General features: G+C 32.4%; 2 protein-coding genes across 2 annotated transcripts in view; one reads left to right on the plus strand and one right to left on the minus strand.

The window, feature by feature from the left end:
* Positions 1-3653: 3653 nt before the first annotated feature.
* Positions 3654-15866, plus strand: Smp_088940 (putative zinc finger protein; the record flags this gene model as incomplete). Its single annotated transcript, XM_018795013.1, has 7 exons — positions 3654-3680; positions 4809-5103; positions 11165-11322; positions 12685-12859; positions 13844-13905; positions 14851-14936; positions 15704-15866. The coding sequence occupies 7 exons, from the start codon at positions 3654-3656 to the stop codon at positions 15864-15866; spliced, it is 966 nt and encodes a 321-aa protein (XP_018649368.1).
* Positions 15867-19965: 4099 nt separating this feature from the next.
* Positions 19966-24358, minus strand: part of Smp_088950 (hypoxia upregulated 1 (hyou1)-related) — a 21568-nt gene continuing 17175 nt past the window's right edge. Inside the window, exons 14-17 of the mRNA XM_018795014.1 lie at positions 23431-23728; positions 22399-22603; positions 21255-21359; positions 19966-20271 (exon numbers count right to left, since the gene is read on the minus strand). Coding sequence (XP_018649369.1) covers positions 20249-20271; positions 21255-21359; positions 22399-22603; positions 23431-23728 — 631 coding nt within the window. The 3' untranslated portion in view covers positions 19966-20248. The remainder of the gene's footprint in view (positions 20272-21254; positions 21360-22398; positions 22604-23430; positions 23729-24358) is intronic.

A 24358-nucleotide genomic window follows, 5' to 3' on the forward strand; every position in this document is an offset into this window, starting at 1 on the left:
AAAAACTGAGCGTTACAGAGAATGGATTGTAAGACAAGTTGATACGATTGATCTCATATACTGTAGTTGATTCTGATGTAGAGTCCATAACACTTATTGAGTGTGCTACTTGTGGCCGACATTTTCGGGAAGACATAATTGTAAGTTTGGCATTATTGGTAACTTCACAATTAATCGCATTTTGATTCACATCTTCAAACCGACTCATTACACTTGCCGAATTTTGTGATTGTGACCAATCATTTAAAAGATTGGGATTGTATACGTACTTTAAGTGATCGAGTTTGATTGCACAAGGTGATTGTGATCAAAAGTGAACAACAAAATACTTATCTTTACTGGACTCGTATACATTCTTGTGACTTATCACGTTGATATAACATGTAGAAAAAGTCGGATACTAGCTGAATTGTTTATCTGTAGTTTTCGTTGATGTGATTTAGATGAACTAGATCTGCCCGATCTCCCTATTTTGGGGAAGTCGCCATAGAAAAATTTTGAGAAATGGCACAAAAACCCCGAAATTTCCCCAGAATTTTATAACATTGGAGAAGTCGGTCTATATTCGTTGATAAAACTCCAAAAAGTTTCGCAATTTCGGGGAAATTCCTGGAAATTTAGATATATAGCTGTATACAGCTATATATGTACTATTCAAAAGACGTCTAAGTAGTTTTGAGTTAACCTACTTACGTAAATGAACGAAGGGTAACATAGAAAGTGGAAATAAAGTAAGCATGTAGAAAGGGTAATTACTAAAGTTACAATTACACACCCAAATGTAGAAATAATTCTAAACCATTGTTGATCAGTACCATGTTGCCCAATATCAGTCAATCGCAACTTTCTGTGAGAGTTCATTTGTATTTCTTACCCCTTTAACAAATCCGTTCATAAAAATGTGCAACCAAGGGATGTTTTCTTGTTTTTGTGATTGAATATAATGACTACGTGCTACACTACTCAGGCTCTCGTGAGACGAGCATGAGGCAGAATGTTCTAGACTCCATTTTCAATAACTAGCTAGTCATATTTACTAGTAAGACTGTAATTCAGGGTTAATATATACACAAATGGGGAACAGTGGAACTCAGACTATCAAAATACTGTGTGATATTCTGTTCTCAACTTCATTGATCAAGACCTTTGAATAGCAATTTCGGAAGCTCTCACTTGGAAACAACTAGGATTCTAATTGCCTTCAAATGAAAAATAGTTTGGAAGTGTCATTGATTCACAAGCTAGTAGGAACCAGATTTACGACTAAATTGTATTTGATTTACTTTCTCGACATTTTGTACATGTTGTGCATCCCTACAAACCACTATTAATTTCGTGATAGACCAAAATAAACATTATGGAGGATTAAGAATCTAAAATACCGAAATCATATGTATGTATCCAAAACGTCATTTTACTTGTTTTTACGGTTTCATTACAAATGTTTATACAAGCTATATACGTTACTTAAGGAATGGAAATCCAAGATATCAATAATTCCATCTTGGTTTTGTTAGTGACATATGGGTCTTTAGAAAGGTCACCAATTTGTAAATATAAAATAACGAATATTACACCATCAAAAATAGATTAAAAATTGTGATATAGCTTTATGGAGTCAACTATTATCTGACAGCTTACTAAAGCAGTTATTAGAAAAGAGGAGTAAGCATTAGACATGCAGTACCTTTACGTGGAAAGTTATGACAACTATTACTAACAGTCCTGGAATATCTCTTATGTATGTTTTGCTTGACAAGATGAGTGTAATTATAAAAGTCATATATTACACTGAAGTATTAGGAAGAGCGTATACTGTTTCGTAAAAAATTCCTAGAACATATATTTTTCGGACAGGAGGGCAAAATAAATAACATTTGAGTCTAACTGCCGAACTCAACCAGAATTCCTGATGACATGTTAGTCACAAAAGATGTTTGAACTAAACCACAAGCGTTTAAATAATTCACAAATAATTTGATATGGTATATGAAATATTGGCTTGATCCTTTTCAGTTTTGAGAAATTGGTCTTTCATAGCTTTTGGTACCTAATGTAACATCACAATTATCCTATAAAATGGACGAAGCTTGGAAGTAGTTCGCTTATTATTTGCTTGAATCGTTAAAAATAATTTTGAAAACTAACTAAAATGGTTTGTCTAACCAACAAAATATACAACAGGGTCAGGCTGAGGTTATAGCTGGTTTTTAAGTCTTCCTAGTACTGACTGGAAAGCTCGTTTATTTTAACTAGCTTAACTTAGGTGAGCTTCTGATGAGCTCAGTATCCAACGATCTTTCCTGCTCAGAAACCCATTTATCAAGTGAAGATTTATGTACTCCTTTGAGGATTAGTGGTACTATTCAGTTGACCAAAATGACGTTGGTAAAGTGAGTTACAAATGTAGTGACTACTTATAAGAACTTTCGTCTAAATAAGAGCGAATAGTTTCACAGTATTTGGGCGCCGAATTGATGTAAGACATTAAATAGGAATTATATCTTTGCGAAATCTCAGCGAATGAATTTGAAGTAAATCCAACGTTTCGTCTGGCAATCTGGTCCAAGCTTTTTCAAGGAAATATTTCCTAATGACTACTTGTTGGAACCTAGATTTTTAGCTAAAAAGTAGTATTCTTGTTAACCTGATTATTGAAGCCTGTAGGTCCTACTTACTACCAGTAGGTTTCTCCAGTTACACCACCTTTTTGAGGCTCATTAAACATGATGCATGTAGTTGGTTGGGTAGTATCCGAATCTTACAGTGTTGGCTTTGCAACTGCTGGGTTAAAAAATCCCTTAAATGTGAGAAACATCGGAAGATACATTCCTATAAAAATGTGAATTCTAAGAATTTGCGATATGTTTTCAAGGTAATAATAAACAAGCTTAAATAACAGATATTAAATAGCTTCATGTCTCAAAATATACTGGCTTCTACGTTCTAGTTTTTATCACAAATTTTTCTATTATGGGAAGTAAGCATTTCTAGTTCCCTAAAAGCTGTTTTCACCATAACCTCCCTTTACTTTCATTGCCTAAAGACTGACAAACTTGAGTTTATTTCCTGCTGGTTGACACATTTTTTGTGATATGTATCCATACAGGTGGTTGTTCAGTTAAAACATTAAAAATTCACGTAGCGAATAAGATAAAATTGTTATATAAGCAGAGTTACAGCAAGAAATTCCTCAGTTATTCGGAGTAAAAACACAGCAACATCTTTTTGTGTTCCGATAATAGTTTTAACACTCTGCCCGTAAATATTTGGTAAACCTAATTTGCTCTGAGAGCTCGGTGTTTGTGACAAGGAATTTACTACCGATTCTTCGAACTCTTTACAATTCTCAAAGCATAATATCACCATGGAAATTTGACTGTTGTTATCATCTACAAGTTGTTATGGTAACACGTGTTTATTAAACTCAAACAGCAGTTAAAATAAACCAGATTTTTTTGAGATCAACCTTAATTCGTATTCTAAATACATGGACAGACTTATTACAAAATGTGTGGTTTAAGTAAATTGGTCCAGCATATTTAAGTACTTTTTGTGCTTTTTTTCACTTTTAATGGTAAACACTTCGTTGAACTAATCTTTCTAATTTTATGTCTCAATGGGTATATTCTGTTTACATTTTATTACTCTCAATGGACTTTTTCGGAACACTTTTCAAGGTAGGTAAGAATATTGATGTGATTGTTAACGCTTGCGATAGGTGTTCCCTATCCACTATTCCTAGGATCCTTCAAGTGAAAAAAAATCAGTTGTGTATGTCCGAGCTCTCGTAAAATCGATAATCTCTTAAAACATTCTCGTAAGTCCCAATCAGTAACCATAATGAGTGCCAGTCTATAAACACTTATAGGAGTGAAAATTTTCTTTATAAAGAAGTTAACATTTTGTTTAAATGTTTTATTTCACTGAACTGGTATTGTAATTACAGTCGGTTGACATGTAAACGTTTACCATATATATTATTTTATTCATGAATTAAACGTTCCTAACCTTCACCATAGTCTGATACCAAGTAGAAAACTATTGGAGATTTAGAAATATTGTATACGTGTGTTACTCTTCAACTGTTCTCAACAGAATTTACTGATTGTTTTTTTTCACGATTGTTTAAAAAAATTAGCCAAGTAGTTTATTCAGTACTATGTGCTTTGTTTATGTAGTACTGAAATATAAATGAATGACTTTTATTAAAATAAAGTTGAAATCCTACTCCCACTCGGTTTGTATTGATATAATAATAAAGCAAATCTAATAAGCCCCACAAATTACAACCATATTCTAAGTCAGGCCATCGCTCCTTTAGACCATAATTATCATAAAGAGCTGAGAATGCTTTTATAACAGTTTGATGATCACTTGTATTGCTGAACGATGTCAAAACGGACTATTATCATACTCAGTTTCTCAAGTTTTCAAGTTGATATTGAGTTTTAATAAGTTATAATCTTGTAATTCATTTTGAAACTTCCAGAACGTACTTAAAGTTATCTTTGAATCTCAACAAAACTTCGTGTAGTTAGTTTTCTATTGTAAGACTTAGTAGCGTATTTGCCGTAGCTATTTCAACTTCCTTTCGAGCAGTACAGTTTATCAAATTCAACAAAAATGGAATTGTCATGCATTCAGTGGCGATCAGAATTTCAATTTATTTCTTGTTTAAAACTAAAAATTTGGCTTTAACAGTCACTGAGTTTATATATACAAAATTCTTTGTGATGTATTTCGTTTAATTGTTTCAACGTACATTTATCATTACATCAATTTTGTTCATTTTCTATTACACACAGAATCGACATAAAGTGGCATGTATTAAGAATTCTACAAAGAAAAGAAAACCTTTTGATAGCACTAAACAACGATTACAGGGTATAGAGGAAAAGAATCAAATCATATTAGGAGGAGCATCTGGGACTAAATCAGTTGAAACTTCACGAAAAATAGCTCAAGTTGAAGCACGTAAACACCAATGGAGAAAAAAACATGAAGAATTTATCAGCGCAATTAGGGCTGCAAAAGAGTATACAATTGCAAAACAGACTGGTAAACCTTTGCCACCTCCTCCACCGCCAGCTATTGATCCAGGTTAGAACTAGTAGTATATTTCTAGTTAGCGTATATATTTTGACTGCTGCCAAGCATTTCTAATGCATGTGGATATACTAGCTTGAGAATACTACTAAAAGTAATTTTTTAGTGGGGGGAATCAACAATGAAAGATTTAATTTTAGTAAATTTATTTTCTGAAGCAGTATCAGTGAGCAGCATCACTACTTGAATATAAACATTTTTGTGGATGGTTTGCTCATATTTCTGTTTTTCTCGGTTTATGTACTTGATATATTAGGAATCAGATATCCAAGATTCTATATCGTATTGACATATAATCCGTTACGTTGATCCGCATACGTCCACTATATACACCCGATTACTAAACATTTTAAACTTTATCTAATTCCCATTTTTACTAATCTTCTGTTTTACGTCATTTTATCAATCTTCTTTATACCTAAGTCACCTATTTTTACCATGTGACTATGCGTGGTAATTGAAAGTAGTATGCTTTCGTTCTAGACCTCACCATGTTCCGTATGTCGATTAACTGTTATGAATTATGTTATATCCTAGAGAAGATTACATTATGGTTAACTTCTGAGAGCTATTAATGGACCAATATTATACATATATTCTTATTGTATAACTATTGAATAACTAGATTATGTATATTTATATTCCTGTTATTATAAGCTTTTATTTCACCCATTGACTATTATCATACGATTTACTATTCTTAAGTTTACACCCAGTTCATTAATCACAGTCTGTCACAATCACAGCCACTTTTTGGCTTGATCTTGTACAATTGTTATTTTTTATTCATGGTATGATGTGGTCTGGTTTGCTTGTATATAAATCAAGCATATTTGAAATATATGATTCATATAGTAAAGGCTGATATTGGCGTTCTGGCCTCAACAGGTAGTGCTAGGCTACTCATACGGGTCGATACGTCATTGTTGTGGCACAGTGTTAAGATTGTATAAGTCGTGTTCTGATTGGTGAATCAATCACGTGGTATATTAACCAACCATAAGTCACAACAACTTCTAAAACGTTTACAACAAATAGAATCAGATTCAAAACCTTATTTTTTGTCGTCATCACCTAACAGGCAAAAATAATGCCCAGAAACTAACTAAATACTATACTGACTTATAATACCTGTAAGTACCCTGAAATTTGTTTAAAGGTCTTATTAACTTATTTAGTGACTGACTAAACATTGTACTTAGTTCATTCGAACTATTTATAAAGTTACTTATCAGTACATAGATTTAACAAGATACAAGACAGGTCAACGATTCAACATAATCAATCGTTCATCCACTGAACTTAGAAACAAACTGAGTTTATAACATAACCAAATTAAACCCACCTGCGAATCATTCATTTCCAGTCTAAGATTCTCTGAAAAATAGTGATTTTTCGGTTTTCTGTTGCATTTTTGATGTTCATCGAATCTAACCTTCAGTTAACAACAAATAAATACCTTAAACTTAATGTTATATAGTCAATTGCTTTTGTATAAAATATTCCAAAATATTGTTAATTTAAGGACAGTCAGCTACTTTTCTAACTAATTGACTATTTAGTGTATAAACTGGAAATCATTAATTCTTTGTTTATAAAAGTTTTAGACATAATTTTCAACAAAAAAAATAGACTCTGGTTTTAGTAAAAGCCTTGATACAATCGAAATTCTGTATACTGTTCAAAATACATGTTGTTAGGAAATATAATCATTAATAATAGTATTTTAAACAAAAATTTAATCTGTAAGCAAAGATGGATAGTGGCTAGCAGTGGAATCCAGGACGCGCGTTTCGTCCCATTTGGGACTCGTCAGCTGGATGTACCTGAGTTGATGTTCACTCTGGAACTCGAACCCAGTACCATTCGTTTCAAACGCCATCGCGTTATCCACTCAACTACTGAGTCCTGATAACCACTTGCTTGTGCAATGGGGTGAAGTTTAAATTCAATTAGTATTGTTTGTTGGAATCTTCCCATTGATGTGTAGGACTGCAACTGATCAGTCTCTAATAGGATGAAACGCGCGTCCTGGATTCCACTGCTAGCCACCATCCATCTTTGCTTACAATGCTTGTGAATTATCGAGGCAATACGCACAGTATGCGCGTATTCCAATTAGAGACTGACCAGTTGCAGTCCTAAACATCAATGGGAAGATTCAAACAAATTATACTAATTGAGTTTAGAAATTTAATATGTTTTTGACTGTTCTCTAGTCACATTGAGCTTTTTGTAAGAACATATGTTATAACAGAAGAATAAATTTATAAATGCTTGAGTAAACTTATGCTATATGATCACTTGAATAAAGTAATTAAATCTTCAAATAACTCCTTCCTCAACCCCCAACAGAATATCACAAAACAATCAAATCTACTTATCGTTTTAACATCATTTGTCAAATAACACGTTTTTACTCTTTTCGATGTTTTTTTTTCTATCTAGTGTATTGTAATTTATAGTTACAGTCACTGAAATTCAATCAGTATATACTTTTAACTATTATTTCCAAATAAATTCAATCAACTAAGTGATAAAGATTGGTGATTAACTTAACGGAATTAAAAGTTGACCTATGGTAAAACTGAAATTGTCCATCTATTTTATGTTTAAACAAAGTACAGTCTAAAATTATGAATAAGTAATAACCTTTGAGGTCGGAATTTCCAATAATAGTCAATCGTACAACCAATTTATACTTTCATGTCTTCCAGTTAACTATCTATTAACTTTGAAGGTTGATTTTGGGAAAGGGCCTTTTTTAAAGGTAATCTCTTGAATTAATTTTACGTATTTTTATTCTTTCTTACTCTTCTCTTTTACGAATATGTGATTGGTTGTTTGCCAATTTTTGTTTTCAATCGATGTAAATGGATAAGGTCTATGTAAAAACGGTAAGTCAGGTGAATGTAAGTGGATCAGGTCTCTTCCCCATACACTTTGCTAGTATATAGTGATAACAATAGAAGTCATAACCCATAAATATTTTTCCTCAATACATTGTTTGTATTCTGCAGTCATAGTAGCAACCGATGAATAGTTTTGTTATTTAAGGCATAAAACTATTGTTTCCTTATTTCATTCTTTCATTGGTTTCTTGACATAAACGAAGAGCTACTTTTTTATTAATCAGTAGTAAAAATAACGTTGAATTTTATTTGAATTTTTAAAAATTTTTATCAAGTAGTTATACAGATTGTAATGATAATAATGAGGTGTATTCATGTACAGTTGCGCCTAAATTTAATCGGATGATCGTCCATAATAATAGCATATTAAAACTATTAGATTAACATAACTCTGTAGGTTAAATGGTTTCATTCATTATTTATTTATTGTTATATTGAGTTTGATATTGCCATTAACTTAATTATTTTTACCATTATTTATCATTTCCCATTTAATTTAAACTTGCTTGACGTCCTATCTCAACATGTAATAAGTTTTCCCACCATTTATTTGATACGGTCTCTTATTTGTTTATAGATTAATGAGAAAGTAGTATGCTGAGTCCATAATCTTCAGGTCTTCCATCGAATACGATGTCGTGTTGATAGAGAAGATCGGTAGCTCAAAATAATGATTATTGTTGAGTTCTGTCCAAAATGCACGTTGATGACACTATGTATAAAAAAATGAAAACTTCGCGATTAAAACACCTAGTTTAGAGAACACAGTTCCACTAAGAACATGATATCCTAAGAGCGCTATTTTGAAATTCACAACTCATTGAAAACTAGTTATTTCACAATATAGCGTGACTGTCATCTTACACAACTGATAATAATAGTCTCTTTTTCGAATAAGCTGACTTGACTTTGCAATAGAATTATACACTACTATTTCAATTGATCGATGCCTAGACATTTCTAACGGTTAGTCCTATGCCCCCTTGTACCAATATTTATATGTTCAACTCTAGTTTTAAGAGGAATCAAGATGAGGTAGCAAACAACGTAAGCTATTTCTAGGACATTGTCTAGCTTGATTAGAAATCTGTATCGTACTAACGTTTAGTTTTGTGTCTGTTTTATTCTATAAATCATGAGCTTTTATTTTAATGTATACGTTGCTGTCATGTTCCTTTCTACTCCAAAATTAATATAGTTTAGACGTGACTCTCCTATTCTATTTTTTCTACTCTGATGTTTCAGTTTGAACATAATTGCATTCTCATTCCTTGCGCGTTGTAGTCATGTTAGCCATATATTTATTCATGTATCTCTTAAATTAGTTGAATCAGGTATAAAACAGATATACATTCCCATTTAAATCATCTATCTTGGCTTTCAAGCAATCAGATCATAGGTCAGTAGTAGAGTAATTTTCTTTTCTTTCTTCTCTGAAGGCCGTTATGTCATAGATTGAACTTACGCGTTAAGTGTACTACGTAACCTATCATATCAATCCCGCTATCGAGGCATCTCTCTCCTCGTACATTTAGCAAAGATCGGTGAGCAGATGAATCAAGGTCATAACAATGATTTATTAATTTGCTTACTTATTTACAAACCGGCTGAAGCACTGAAGCCAGACATAGTGTGGTATATGGCACTTGCGTCGACAGGATTATTATGTAAAATTAATCAGAAGTAGAGTGCTTGGCAGCAGAAAGTTGAGAAGATCGGATTAAGGAGAACAGGAATGTAAACAAAGTAATTGTAATAAAAACAGAAATGAAGGAACAATGAAGTTTGTAAGAGACAATGGACGGAAGATGTGCAAATGAAGTATTTAGTGTATGGTTTTTATATTTAACCAAAGCACTGTAATTTTGTATGAGACAATAATTTGGTCTTCACCTGATTTGAGATTAACATGCAGGATTACGTAAGGATCGATCTTATATATTGACCGAAAGATGACACTACGAACCATTGATGAACAATTAATACCCCTCGTGGAGGAGCATAGACCTCCCACCAGCATTCTCCATCCAACTCTGTCCTCAACAATCCTTTCCAGTTCTTTCCAGTCAACATTCGTCCTTTTCATATCTGCTTCTATTTCCCGGCGTAATGTGTTCTTTGGCCTTCCTCTTCTCCGCTCCCCTTCTGGATTCCAAGTTAGTGCTTGCCTCGTGATGCACATTGGTGATTTTCTAAGTGTATATTCTATCCACTTCCAATGCCTTTTCCTAATTTCCTCTTCAGCTGGATTCTGGTTTGTCCTCTCCCATAAAACGCTGTTGCTGGTAGTACCCGGCCAGTGAATGTTGAGTATTTAGCGTACACAACTGTTTATAAATGCTTGTTCCTTTCTTGACGATGGTTGTAGTAGTTCTCCACGTTTCAGCTTCATGCAGTAGGACTGTCTTGACGTTCGTATTGAAAATTCTCACTTTGAATTTAGTTGACAGTTGTCTTTAGTTCCATATGTTCTTCAATTGTAGGAATGTTGTCCTTGCTTTGTCGATCCTCACCTTTACATCTGCATCCGATCCTCCATGTTTATCAATGATGCTGTACAGGTACGTGAATGTTTCCACCTCTTCCAGAATTTCGCCATCAAGTGTGATTGGGTTGGTGCTCTCCGTGTTATATTTGAGGATCTTGCTTTTTCCTTTGTGTATGTTGAGGCCTATTGATGCAGAGGCTACTTATACAGTAGTTGTCTTCGTATGTATTTGTTCGTGTGTATGAGATAGGAGGGCTAGATCATCTGCGAAGTCCAAATCCTCTGGTTGATTCTGAGATGTCCATTGTATTCCATGCTTCCCCTCAGATATGGAGGTCTTCATAATCCAGTCAATCACCAGAAGAAAGAGGAAGGGGGAAAGTAGACAGCTAGAATGGACAAATAGAATGGAACCAATCACTAAACATCAACTTCCTTGATTATTAGAAAGCCTTTGACAGCGTGTAGAAGAATCTTATAGAACGTTCTTCGACACTGTAGAGTGAGCAAAATGACTGCTCAGTTTATTTACTTCATTTGAATATTATAAGAGGTAACATTCGCTAAATGTAGTCGGTTCTCGAGAGAATTGTACATTTTAAAAACGTTATTCGTAAATATTCCTTGTTATTTTTTCAAATAATTATTTTTATAGATCTAATTCAATGTGAATACTGTCTAAGAAGATTCAACGAAAAAGCTGCTGAACGTCATATCAAGTTTTGTCGTGAAAAACACTCACGTTTACCAACTAACAATGCATCATCTAACACAACCGGTATCGGTCGTCCACGTGCTACCACACGTACAACGGTATGCTCGATTAAATTTTTGTATTTATGAAAGAATAAAGCCAATTTTATCACTTTGAGTATATTTATTCTGGTAAGTATTACCATTAAAAAAGTGAGACGTCTAATACCAAGCTTCAGTAGGTTATATTGTTTTAAAACGACAAATATTTGCTTACAGCCTCAGACCACAGAAAATAACTAAAGTGTAATAGCACAGATCACTTGTTTATGATCCAGTAACCAAGTACTAATGTGTTCATTGCAAAATTCGAATGCTTCAAATCAAATTTCCTAGGATGATTAGGATTTTGATTAACTAGGATCAAGTAGTTGTTCATTATGACTTGGAATTCATTCATCATTTATTGAGAACAAATGTTTCCTGCCACTATTGAAATCCAAGCAAAATTCACATGATTGCCACTTCAACTCATCATGAAAATCACAAGAAAATGCCGATTATGAGATCAATGTCACCAATAACAATAAATAATTGCCCCTAAGTATCTCATTTTGATTGGAGTCAGAAATGTAAATCATTGGATGTCAGATTTAGTGGCCTGATGGTTGAAATCTCCTTTAGACACGAACGTCCTATATTCGATCTCCAGTGGAGATATGGACGTGCACTAAACCAAGGTGATACTGAACTGACAAGTTCTGGTCACAGGTTGTCGTATGCAACAAAAATTCACTGTCCTTGTAGTATTAGGCATTAGGAATTCATTTTAAAACTTAGTGTCCATTGGTTGATTTCATGGAAATGTTTCTGCTGTTATGAAACCTAGTATTTTAGAAGTATTTTAAGCTACTTATTAGTAGTATAAATAATTTAGACAATATCCGTAACTAAATATTGCATTTTCACTCGGGAAATGTGGGCACTTCACTTCACTAGGATGACTGGTGATAGGTAGTATCAAAAATGGATACGGTTGGTGTATAGTTATGAACTTGATCGATAAAATTTAGTGAATATTCCAAGCCATATTTTCGAACAGGCTCATATATGCACTGTGGTTAGTAGTGGAATCTAAACACGCATTGCATTATTTTGGAAGTTGTTTCTTTGTAAGTTGTGGCTTGAATAAATGTTTGCTAATTTTTATTAACAAACTTATTACTGTGAGGAAATCTATTTCATTATTAATCAACTAGTCTTTAATAACAACTTACGTGAACTGACTGTAACTTTAGAGACGTTTATATGATATTTAATTACTAATAAAATAGTTTCCTGTTTTGTACAAAGGCGAAATTTTGTCATTTATTGGTACTGTAGTAATATGGTTCTAAATTTAACCCACATTCATATCAAATGCTAAATCTCTCTTTCCATTTGACATTTGTCTGTTTACTGATTGACTTATATTATATTTAGGCTCCAGCTAATATTGATCCTACAATACGAAGTAACAGAAAAGGTTCAAGTACTTCTTATACACAAAATAATTATGGATTACATACTAACGCTGAGAATAATAGTCGAAATTTACATAATACAGATTCAACACGAAACACAAAACATGGAATACCACAACTAGCCAGACCAACACGTAAACGATGTGATATTTTTTTTTACTTAACGGGTTATTTTCTTGCCTATGTTTTGCTCTAAACTAAAATGTTACTCAAAGAGTTAAATACTTGAAATAAAAATATAAGTAATCTTTCTATATTTTGTAAACCAAAAATTACCTTATCATATTTCAAACTAAAAATAAACACAAAGTGTCCAGTTATCGGGCACCAAATGCTCATTTTAACACTTAAAGAATTTATCAGTAATCTTGTCGAAAATTATTGACTTCATGTCAAGCAGAGAGCGAGATTATCCTTGTGTATGCGTTGGTGGTAAACGATGATATATTTTACTGGTCACTAAGATCAATTGGATATTACCTAAAAACATTAACAGATTTCTTCCAATATTTAAGTGGTATAAAAGGTGATTATTTGTTCTACCTATCCTAAGTTATCAACTGTACACATATACAGACTAAGCTTAAGGTAACTGCTAAATAATTGTATCAGTTACTATAACTTTTTAAAAACATTTTGTGACTGATTTATTAAGAATGTTGTCTGTAAATTAATGAAAAACTATTCAATTAATACACATAATAACTTTGAACTGCATTATCAATTTTCTGTTTAAGATTGAAACGTATATAGAAGGATGTGAATTAATAATTTTCACTTACAGAATGGAATTGATCTTCCATTTTATTGAACTCAACAAACGATGTATCTTTTTAAAAATGATAATTCCTGTGTGTCTAATTCTGTAGGAGTCAATAACCAATCAGATGCAGTGGTAAATGAACCAGAAAAGTTCATATTAGCTGTTATTATATAAACTTAGTAAAGCATATGGGATAAAAATTATTTACTTTGTTGATAAATCAAGATTTTACCATTTTTCTCTCTGATATACAAATTATTCGATATTGTAACCAAGTTGAATTTGATTCGTATCATAATAACAAAGTTTACGTTCATTTATTAGCAAAATAATTATTTTTACCTTTCATTTCTAGAAAATCCTTCAACCACCGGTATTCGAAATTCTAGTGAATTACGTAAAAGTCAGGATGTTATGGTATGTATCCTTTTTATTTATAACAGAACACTTAAATATTCACATTTATTTAACGTAAAAAATTAATCTAGGGTGAATAACATTAATATAACTGTGATATAAACTTAATATTCACATTCACCCCAACATTAAAAAAAAAACAAGTTTTAACGCCTTCCCGCTATGCACTCCTCAAAGATGTCACCCAACGATGTCAATAATTTTAAGAATTATGTAATCCTTTGTTATTGCTTTATGATGGATATAAAAGCCTTTAATTTGTGCATTGACTACCTTTTTTAATAAGAATGAGTTCTAGTAATCAATCGTAGTTACAGCCTGAGATAATTTACTTCTCAGCATGCTATCTTTAGATATTTAAACGAAAAAAGTGTGCCTCTAGACATGCTAAGCACATATTTTGGTTATACTTAAATTGATCACCATGTTCTTCTCAATATTTACGGACATACCCTCAAGATTTGTTGCGACGGCTAAGGAAAAAAACCCATGGTCATCTTAATGTCAGCAATCGAAGGTCATGCGTATACTTTTTCATTCAACTAATGAAAACTATCTGACAAGATAGGCAGACAAAATCTGCAAAATTTCTCACTTCACATAGTTTTCACATTAACAAAACAAACTTTTATAAATTACTGACTAAAAGTCATTTAATTCTACATAAATTTCTCTTCATGTAACATTTCGGTTGCTGTGACTTGAGTCAAGTAGAATTACAATAAATACCAAAATCTAGAAATTAGTATTTGTAATCATTCTGGATAAGAAATTCTTATAATAGGAAGTGGTCAATAGAGAATATTCATTGCAATGAAAACTGATTTATAATTAACGGAGATGATAATTGTGCGGTGGAATACTGTCTTATTGATTAAAGACCTTAATAAAATATTTTACATTTTGAAGAATCAAATGTTTGTATTTATTTCTTTTATCTTTTAGATGAAATCACATATCTCATCAAATAACCCGAAGGAAGGGATACCACAAAGCAATAATAAACGAGGCTTACCGTCAAGTCAAATACGGTATGTTATTGGATTATAGTATTTTAATAATAATAACAAAGATTTCGAAAATTGAGTAACAATTGGTACAATAGAGTTTAGCTGGATTATGAACTTATTACATGTTTGTATAAAACATGCCTATAGCCATAATGAAAATTCTACAACTGAAATTAAACAATAAAGACATTTTGCAGATAACTAAGGATTTCTAGAATCAGCCATAACTTGACGGAAACTAGAACCTTTCAGCTCAAAATGCAGTCGCAACAATTAGGAGAGGCAGATAATCTGCGAAGTCTTGGTCGTCCAGCTGCATCCTAACTAGCCATTGTATCCCATGCTTCCCCATCCCAGATGTTGATGTCTTCATGATCCAGTAGATCACCAGGAGAAAGAGAAAGGGTTAGAGTAACATTTTCCTGGTTAGCGTCGTTTTAGCGAGTTAGTTTTCTATGAGATGGGGTCGCCAACTCCATGCCCAACCCTCCTTCCTTATCCGTGCTTGGGACTGGCAGTAGCCCCCGGAGGGGCTACAGGCGAGTCGCAAAAATTACTGTCATACTGAATCGTTCATCAAACATTTTCAAGATTAATACACCAAAAAGTTCAATACTAATCTAAAATAAAAAAAACTTTATCAAAGACACATCTAATGACGTAAATTTTCAATATCCAAAGAGATAAAATTTACAAAGTTTGTTCTATTTCTCTAAATTCCTTCATTTTATTCACCATTAAGCTTAATACAATCATATATAATAAATTTATTTATTATTTCATTTTAGTCAACCAACACATACAAGCAAAACAACTAGTCATACACAAAACAGCTTGAAAGGAGTAACGAATGAAAAATCTAATAAAGTTTGTTCTGAATGTGGTTATACATTTCCAACTTCAGCTGCAAGATTTTGTCCTGAATGTGGTGTACGACGTATGGTAGTTTAATTGCCAAGTATACATACATTTCCTTTTGAAACTATGATGTTATATTGTAATAACAATATTCCTCATAATAATACTAATAAATACTGTATTAATTTACTGAAAACTTCTGCTAATGCAGGTAATTAGACTTGAACTTTTCTTTTTCTCTCAATGTATGTATTTCAAAGAGATTTTACTATTCAGTACGCATAAAAATTTGCTCAATACAAATAAATTGATGTAATTATTTATCGATCTTTACGATATTTCATATGGATAAATGTTGTCTCCTTCATAGTTACTGTCATGAATAAATACTTATTATCTATTCACCATATATAAACTGTTTAAAAACATTTACACATTCCATGTATCCAACACATATCATTTTAGATTATAATGACAAAGAAATCTTAAATTTCATTCAATGTTATACTCTAGATGTATATCATAAATAGTTTTGTGTATTCAATGTTTATCGTTTAGATTTAATTCATATTTATAATTCTCAATAATCATAGTTCTCTTTCTTTATTTTCTCTCTATAAAGATTCATTTTTTTCATTTTCTACAAAAATCATATTTCCTTTCATTTAATATTATAACACTTTATTAATGCATAATCTATCATTTTTATTCATGTATCTTTTTGATAAATTAAAATATAAAATTTAAACCCCATTGTTTTACAAATTGTTGTCAGCATCAACAACATCATAAATATCATCTGTTCGCAGTTATTTTATTGATAATTAAGATTAAACAAGCTTGAATAACTATCTTGTTTCTTTTTAATTTCCTGTCATATCAATCATATTCTGTCATGAATAATTAATCCATTGTCATTAAATACAATTTAATAGTCCGTAGTTACAAACTGACTGATATTAAAACTGTACCAGGCTGATCTTAACACAGTGGTTATAATGGCTAACCTAGAGAACTGGAGTTCCATCACTGGTGTTATTTCATGGTGGACACGGCGAGTCCACCTAGGGGAGTTGGAAAACCCTCATTCCAAACCAATGGTACACATGGGCTCCAGTATCCTGAGGGAACAAATGACCTATGAATCAATCGTTGGTCATCGGCTACCATAGGACTGCATCTCCTCACAATGCTCCACTGCCTTGTGGATCAGACCTTCAGGTTAAAGGCTCCGGGTGTGGCCTCCTAGGAAAACCACCTGTTTCAGTTTGGGCACCTGGGCAGTATCTCAGCCTTCTCACAAATCGAATGAGATTTGTGCGGCGCATATGCATTCGGTGCCCCTTTGTACCAATACTTGTGTGTTTAAATAAATAAATAAATCCATCACTGGTAGCGTCAAAGGTGTACACTGCTAAAGAGTCCTATATTCAGACAAAACAGCTGTCCAGTACTCCTTGGTTTTTAATGTCACCTTAACTGTAACAATCACAACTTAATTTGTTTCCTAAAACTTTGTCGAAACGAATTTAATCCAAATTAATTTTTAAAACCTCCAATTAATAACATGCAGGTATTTAATGACTGGATTTTTTGTTTAATTGAAACTCAATTTTCAAAATATTAAATGGATTAACAGTATCCATATAATACATGTAAACATCCGACAAAACAATCTTTCGATATGCATAAAGTTCCATATTCATAACACACTACTTATTTACAATAAATTTACCAATATGTTACATAAATCTTATTATTATCATTAAGATTACTTACGAAAACTCATGATTTTGTATTATATGAACTAAAACCGAATGAGTCAAGCTTTACAAAATCTAAAAGCTCTTTACTTCTAATAGTATCTAAAACTATTTATAGATTTATGTAACATCTAAGAACAGAACAACATTTATACAACGTTGATTAATTTGTATTTTATATTATATAAGTGTACACTGACACCAAAATATGTGCACTATTAAACAAGAATACAGAAAACTATAAGATCACTTAGGCAAACATATACTGGGGTAAAACGTCTCCTATTCATGCTAACATCTTTCCCCATCAATTAAACAGAGTGCATATCGTCGTTCAGGGAAATACAGTTCATGTCATAATAACAGATTGCAAAGGAGTAACTTTGATAAACATCTTATCACTTTAATACGAATGAATCACCTATAAGAACAAGTGGCCTGAGCAACAGCCGAATCTTATTAATTTAGGTATCCGTATATCGCTAGTCTTATGGTAACGTAAGAACATGATAATAACCGGGAATACCTACGAAATTTGTCTGTTGAATGCAAGTTTCATCAATAGTTACAAAAATAAGAAGCACTACAGATCGTTGTGATTGTAAACAGGACATTATCGCAAGAAACAAGTTTTTAACAGAGTATATTCCTAACGATTTCATGCTCTATGAAGGACTGGATGCACTGATCGGTTTATCGGCAACCGATCAGCGCTGCCGAACGAATCTTAAAGATACTGGACACTTCTCATGTACATTTTGTTTACTCTTAGCATTTTTATTAATCCACATTATTATTCTATCTCCCTCAATTCTCTTTCTGATTTGCTTCAGATTTAGTGAATTGTAGTGGCTGGAAAGCACTGAACTGGGGAGAACATTTCAATATAAAATCTACCTTGATAGGCGAGTCACTGGTGCACACCTATGTAAATGACGTGGTACCTCGTTCAGTTTAATGTGTATTTGTTTTATTCATCTCATGTGAAGCTAGGTTCGTTAGAGAACATCCTCGAAACACAAGAAATTACCTGCCCCATGGGAAAGTATTAAATTTTATTTTTATTATTTATTTATTATTATTAGCTTTATTCAATATTATATTTTTTGGTACAATATAGAATTCTCAGCACAAAGTACTTCAACAAGTTTCCGTTTCTTACTTCTTCGTCCTTCCTGACGATCAATATTGAGTGATCGCCAGTTAGAACTTAGCAGCCCAGTTAATCGACATCTGGATAATGTACATTCTTCTCGCTGCATATTGCCAGCAACCACGATATCTCTGATTAAGGCTTCTGTAACCTTTACAGCGAAAGGTCTTACACTTTTCAGAAACGCACGAGATTAGATAACTTGTTGAAATATCTAGATGACAGGAACAGGTAGCCCAGATGTTTAAACAGGCCACCAATCTTTGTAAAATCGTTTGTATTGAAGCATACAGCTGAGTTCGAAATTATCCACAAACCCAAACCACACCTACCAAGAGGTGTATATATACACACCCCTTTTGTGTAACAGAGGCGTTGTTTAAGCGTAACATGGAGCTAGATCTATGCGTTCAAACATAGTTTGTAAGATCGCATTCTATATTATTACTTTGTTTCGTTCTATATTTCTGTATTTTCACATGATAATACTTTAAAAATTTTTATTCGTTATTTACAAACCCTTCCAATTTTGAGTTATATCGCTAACCTTTTGTAAATTCAAACACAGTAAATTAAGATTCAGTTAATTCACTTATTATTTTAATCAAAACGATCACCTGTAATGAGTTCTTATCCCTATTTATAATGGCCATAATTTACCAACCTATAAAATCGCACCAAACTTGAAATGAAAAAAACTATGTCATTATGTCTAAAGTAAATTCAACATATACGGAAGAGGTCAACTAACGAGGTCAGAGGTTAACCGAATAAGCCAAATAACATGAGTGCAAAACCAAACGAAGAAAACTAATTACGCACAAGTTCATCAGGACAGACTGATTTACCAGTTGTGATATAACTAACTTCTGCACGAAGTAGGAGCTGATGATATTATTCACAAACACCATCAAGGCTTCACAAATAAGCTATCCAGCTCAAAGAACATATCAATCATCTAGATGTATTTCTGAACGTTGATCTACACATGTCCTATAATTTCTAATCAGCTTGATAATCCAACTATTTATCGAAATGTATTCCATGATTTCCACTCATACTATTTACACATAGTTAAATAAAAAACCTGTTTGGGACTTTTCTTATCTCACTGAAATACGACAGTACAGCTTTTAAAAACAAAATCATCGAAAATAAAATATTCTTCGTCCAATAAGACAAATACCAAATAGTACCCATATTCGTTGTGTGAAGTATACAAAATGGGCACTAATCTATTGAACTGATATGAATGAAATCAATGAACTTATATTATAAAAAATACATATATTTATACCAACAATGTAAGTAACGCTTACATTACTACTACTCAGTGATTTTGATTGGAAAACAAAACATAACAATGAAAGAAAGAAATTTACACAAACAATGAAGAAGACATCACAGTAAAAATATTAATGTATGAATACAGAGTAAGCAAAGAGAAACTTTAATAAAAACAGACTAAGATGAAGTGGGACTGCATTTAACAATCATCAATAAAACATCTCTTCTTCAGCTGGCTTGCTTTCATAATTTGTTTGGAATTGTACGTGAAATTACAACTCCGGTCTTGGGGTTTCTGTTAAGTAACAATGAGGGAAAAAATAATAAATTATTTCTGCATAATAATATAACTGTTAATTATTTTTTATCAGAATACTACACACTAAAAAAGCTGAAAAACATCGTATTTCATATTTTACTCCAGTCTCCTTAAGCCGTTGCTATCAGGTGTCAAAAACCTGACTTATGTGTTCAAAAGGAGATGGTTATTAATCTTTTTTTGCCTTGATGACAAATATCCATTCGCTGCACCTTAAACCTTTTTTTAAAACTCTTCCTTGCATTTATTACATCATTGAGTTTTATTTCAACTATCTTCCAAATTAGTAGTCTTATTTTATCAGCTGAGCTCTACTCTTTCCTATCAACGTCTACTCATTATGTAATCACTTGTTTCTGGTCGTTTGAACTGTTGTCACAATCAATGTTGTAGAATGTTCTTTTACATAGAGTATATATTAACAACATTCAATCTATCAAATTTATTTATACCCTTGATACTATACTAATGTGTCGTCAATATAACTTCCAACTAAACCGTTTCATGTAGGTAAATTAAACCCATTATGTAATTATGATTTTAAAATATCACAGGTTGTAAGCAGCTGACAAGAACCAACGAAATAAAATAAAATCATGCTATTCTGCTAGAATCTCTGTTCTTGCTTGTTTCACAAAGAATTCACATCATACAACTGAAAGTAACAAACAGAAAAATTCACAATAATGCTTTATATATTTCTGTAATGTCCTGTAGCCTTCGTGTGAAGTTAGTGTAGACGATTGACAGAAATAATCCTATTTTCACAAATGATCCACCTATCTAATTTAGATAGCCATTGAATACCAGGAAGCACTGGGCGCACCCAACGGAGGAGTCCCATTCCAAGACGAATCAACCGTACAGTATTTCCATGTTTCCAATTGTGGTCTAACTCAGATCGGTTCAGGATTTCAATAAAATATATTTTTATTGTGGATATAAACATTTAAACATACGCGTAGTATCTTCCGTTGACTTTGTTGTAGGCTCTTCATCTGTTTTAAGAGTTCTAGGAATAGTTTTCTCATCATCATTGGTACTAGTTGGGGTTTGAGCTTTATCTAGTTGGACAAAACAATATGGAATAACAATAAAAGTTGATTTCCAATTAAATTCACCCAGAAAAACAGATACTATAAACAGTAGTTATTTAGAAAAAAGGGAGAAAATGGAATAATTCTGGCATGGTCGTGTTTTCGTAGTTTGAAAAATGAACTGATCTTATCTGGAACATAATTGAAAACTAGGAAGCACCAATACAGCTGTTTCGTCCTATTATGGAACTACACAACAATGCAAACGCAAAACTCCAGTGAGAATCAGAGGCACAACCGAAGGTTCTGTGTCTGACAGCTTGAACTTTAAATTACTACCTGGTATCCAATGATGTACACATCCAACTTCGATCAACACTAGCTAGGATCTGTTCGTGACTTAGAAAACTCTGCCATCTCCATAAACCCTCATATACTAATAATAGTCATGTGTTCTCTAGTGACTAGTTTTAAGATGCCATTCCTGAAGTTCTAGTGAGATGTTGTGACCAGTGGATCTCAACAATATCGGGTGTGAGTTAGTTATCCACTGTGGATGATGAAAGACAGCCGCGCAGTATCGCTAATTGATTGAAGCTAGACGTGTAAACGATTGAATACCGGTTCACTTCAGGAATGACATCAAAAGTCCAAAGTTAGTTCCTCTCAGCAGTCATGAATAGCAACTGTTGAAGGATTTCATATTAGAACAAACCAACTATCCAGTGTTTCCAGGTTTTCAACGGTGGTCTAGCTAGGATCAGTTTGAGATTTAGGCTATCAAGAGAAAATATTTGTTGTCGAGAAAGACGTTTCATAAAAGCCACTTCATGTTTATATCCTCAAAAAAAGTAGATTTAAAAGAACTATGATCGACGCTAAGATTACGTGACAAATTTGACGATCTAATCTTTATTCCTCTTCAGGTACCCCCTACAGTATATCTCATGTTTTGTTTAATGTTGACTGTATAAATAAAAGCGTGAATATATCTTTGAAAAGTAAGAAAGATAAAAAGTATGGCCAGAAACAAACTTTGTCCACAAAAACAATTACAACTACAAACCTTTTAGTGGATCTGTAGTATACATTTTGCTTTGTTCAGCAAACATACGCGCGATTTCTGATCTCCATAAATTCATTTTAGTGGTATAATAGTTGATTTCTCGGGATAATTCACTTTCTTTACTTTGAATAGTAGAAACCAAAATCGGAGGATCTTCGTATGTTGGAGATTTGTCTAAAACTTCGGTAGATTCAGCTAACCAAGTCTGAAAGTAAGTTGTATGCATATATACATATAACCTAGTGTATAAAGTATACGATATAACGGTAAAGAATAACTGGAACTAGTTTACATTTTACCTCACTATTTTTTGTCAACCAAAAAACGATAACTTTTTTTGTATCCATTAAGCAGGGGAAAGCGCTATTTACATTATATTAATGATTATATAAAACCTGATATTGATAATTTATATTGTGATGTTTAATCACTCTACCTGACTCCACAGGATGACCATCGATAAAATACGTATTCTAACTTCGGATATATTTTTGCGACTTATTACATTGTTACAAAATAGAAATAAAAATATATTTGTTATTAACTCTCTAACCAATGCTCAATTTATTTGGAACTATCAAGTCCAACCTTTGTATAGATACCTATAGAGATATAAAGTTGGAAACGAATAGTTTCTCGTATATGTATACTTCATGCATATGAATGATGGTCTTTGACTATTAACAGTCAAAGCTTATATGAAAGTAGATAGAGTAAAATAGACAAACGAACATAAACAAGCACAAATATGTAGGAAATGTACATGGACAAAATTATATATGAATGCAAACAGTTTAACCAATAAAGTTACAATTACATATCCAAAGGTTAGATAAGTTCGTACAGTGGTTAATATCAATCTATCATTTCAACTAATCATACGACTGTAAATCTTATTGTCATGTTCCAATTATATATAGAGAGTCACCATAAATGACACAATAATATAGTTCTTTACTCAACATACATTCATTCGTATGAACACTGTATACTGTAATAGAAAAAAACACTGATACAACTAGCCAATGATACCTTTGATTCACCCATTTTATTTCTTAGTGTATCAATTTCAACTTCATTGAAGATATTTTTCCATGGTGATGATTCTTCTGAAGTTTGTTCAGAGCTATTACTTGATGCATTTTGTTGTTGTTCAGATGGAATGGTTCTTAATGTTTGCGAAAACAGTTTTGATAACTCAACCATTTCATTCAATGTTTTTTGGGCTAATTCGATTGTTTTATTAAACGATAGTATTGCTTTCGCACGATGTTTAATTTCAGTAGATCTTCTCTGAATGGGAATAATTAACGATTGGATTTCTTTTATTCTGATATCATAATCCTAGAAAATAATTGAAAATTTATACTGATTACGTATTTTATTATTTGAGTATTTTTTTCTTAAAATATCCAAACAGTATTCGTAACACCTGATAAACTGACATGATATGATGAAAAATTAGAAAGAGTGAATATGCACAGATTCAGAATGATGATTGAACGAGCACGGTAAATAAACAACTATGTAGTCAAGATCAATGTTCATTATATACTATTTGTTTTGATATTTTAATAAACAGTACACGTTTAATTGGCAGTACCAATAAATGGGACTTTTTACTCATTATTTACTAAATTTTAAATAAGCAGTGATGAAAATCGACAACTTATTGACATCTTGCTCACTGTAATGCGTAAGAGCTCTGAAATTGATCCTGCATAGGAATGTAGAAGCGGAGTGATGAGGACAAGCAGTCCAAAGAGTTATTTGCGATCAATGTCACTTAGTGACGGCGATAATTACTATTAACCCCCCGCTTCTGAAAATAATTGAGGCACAGGTTTTAAATGGATGCAAACAGCCATAGCTTTTTTGGTACCAAGTTGATTCTAGAGTAAGATGCAAATACATATGAATATGCTACACTTATCCATGAACAATAAATTTGCACGAATTT

The sequence above is a fragment of the Schistosoma mansoni genome, chromosome 1 (assembly GCF_000237925.1).
Source record: "Schistosoma mansoni strain Puerto Rico chromosome 1, complete genome".
Lineage (NCBI taxonomy): Eukaryota > Metazoa > Platyhelminthes > Trematoda > Strigeidida > Schistosomatidae > Schistosoma > Schistosoma mansoni.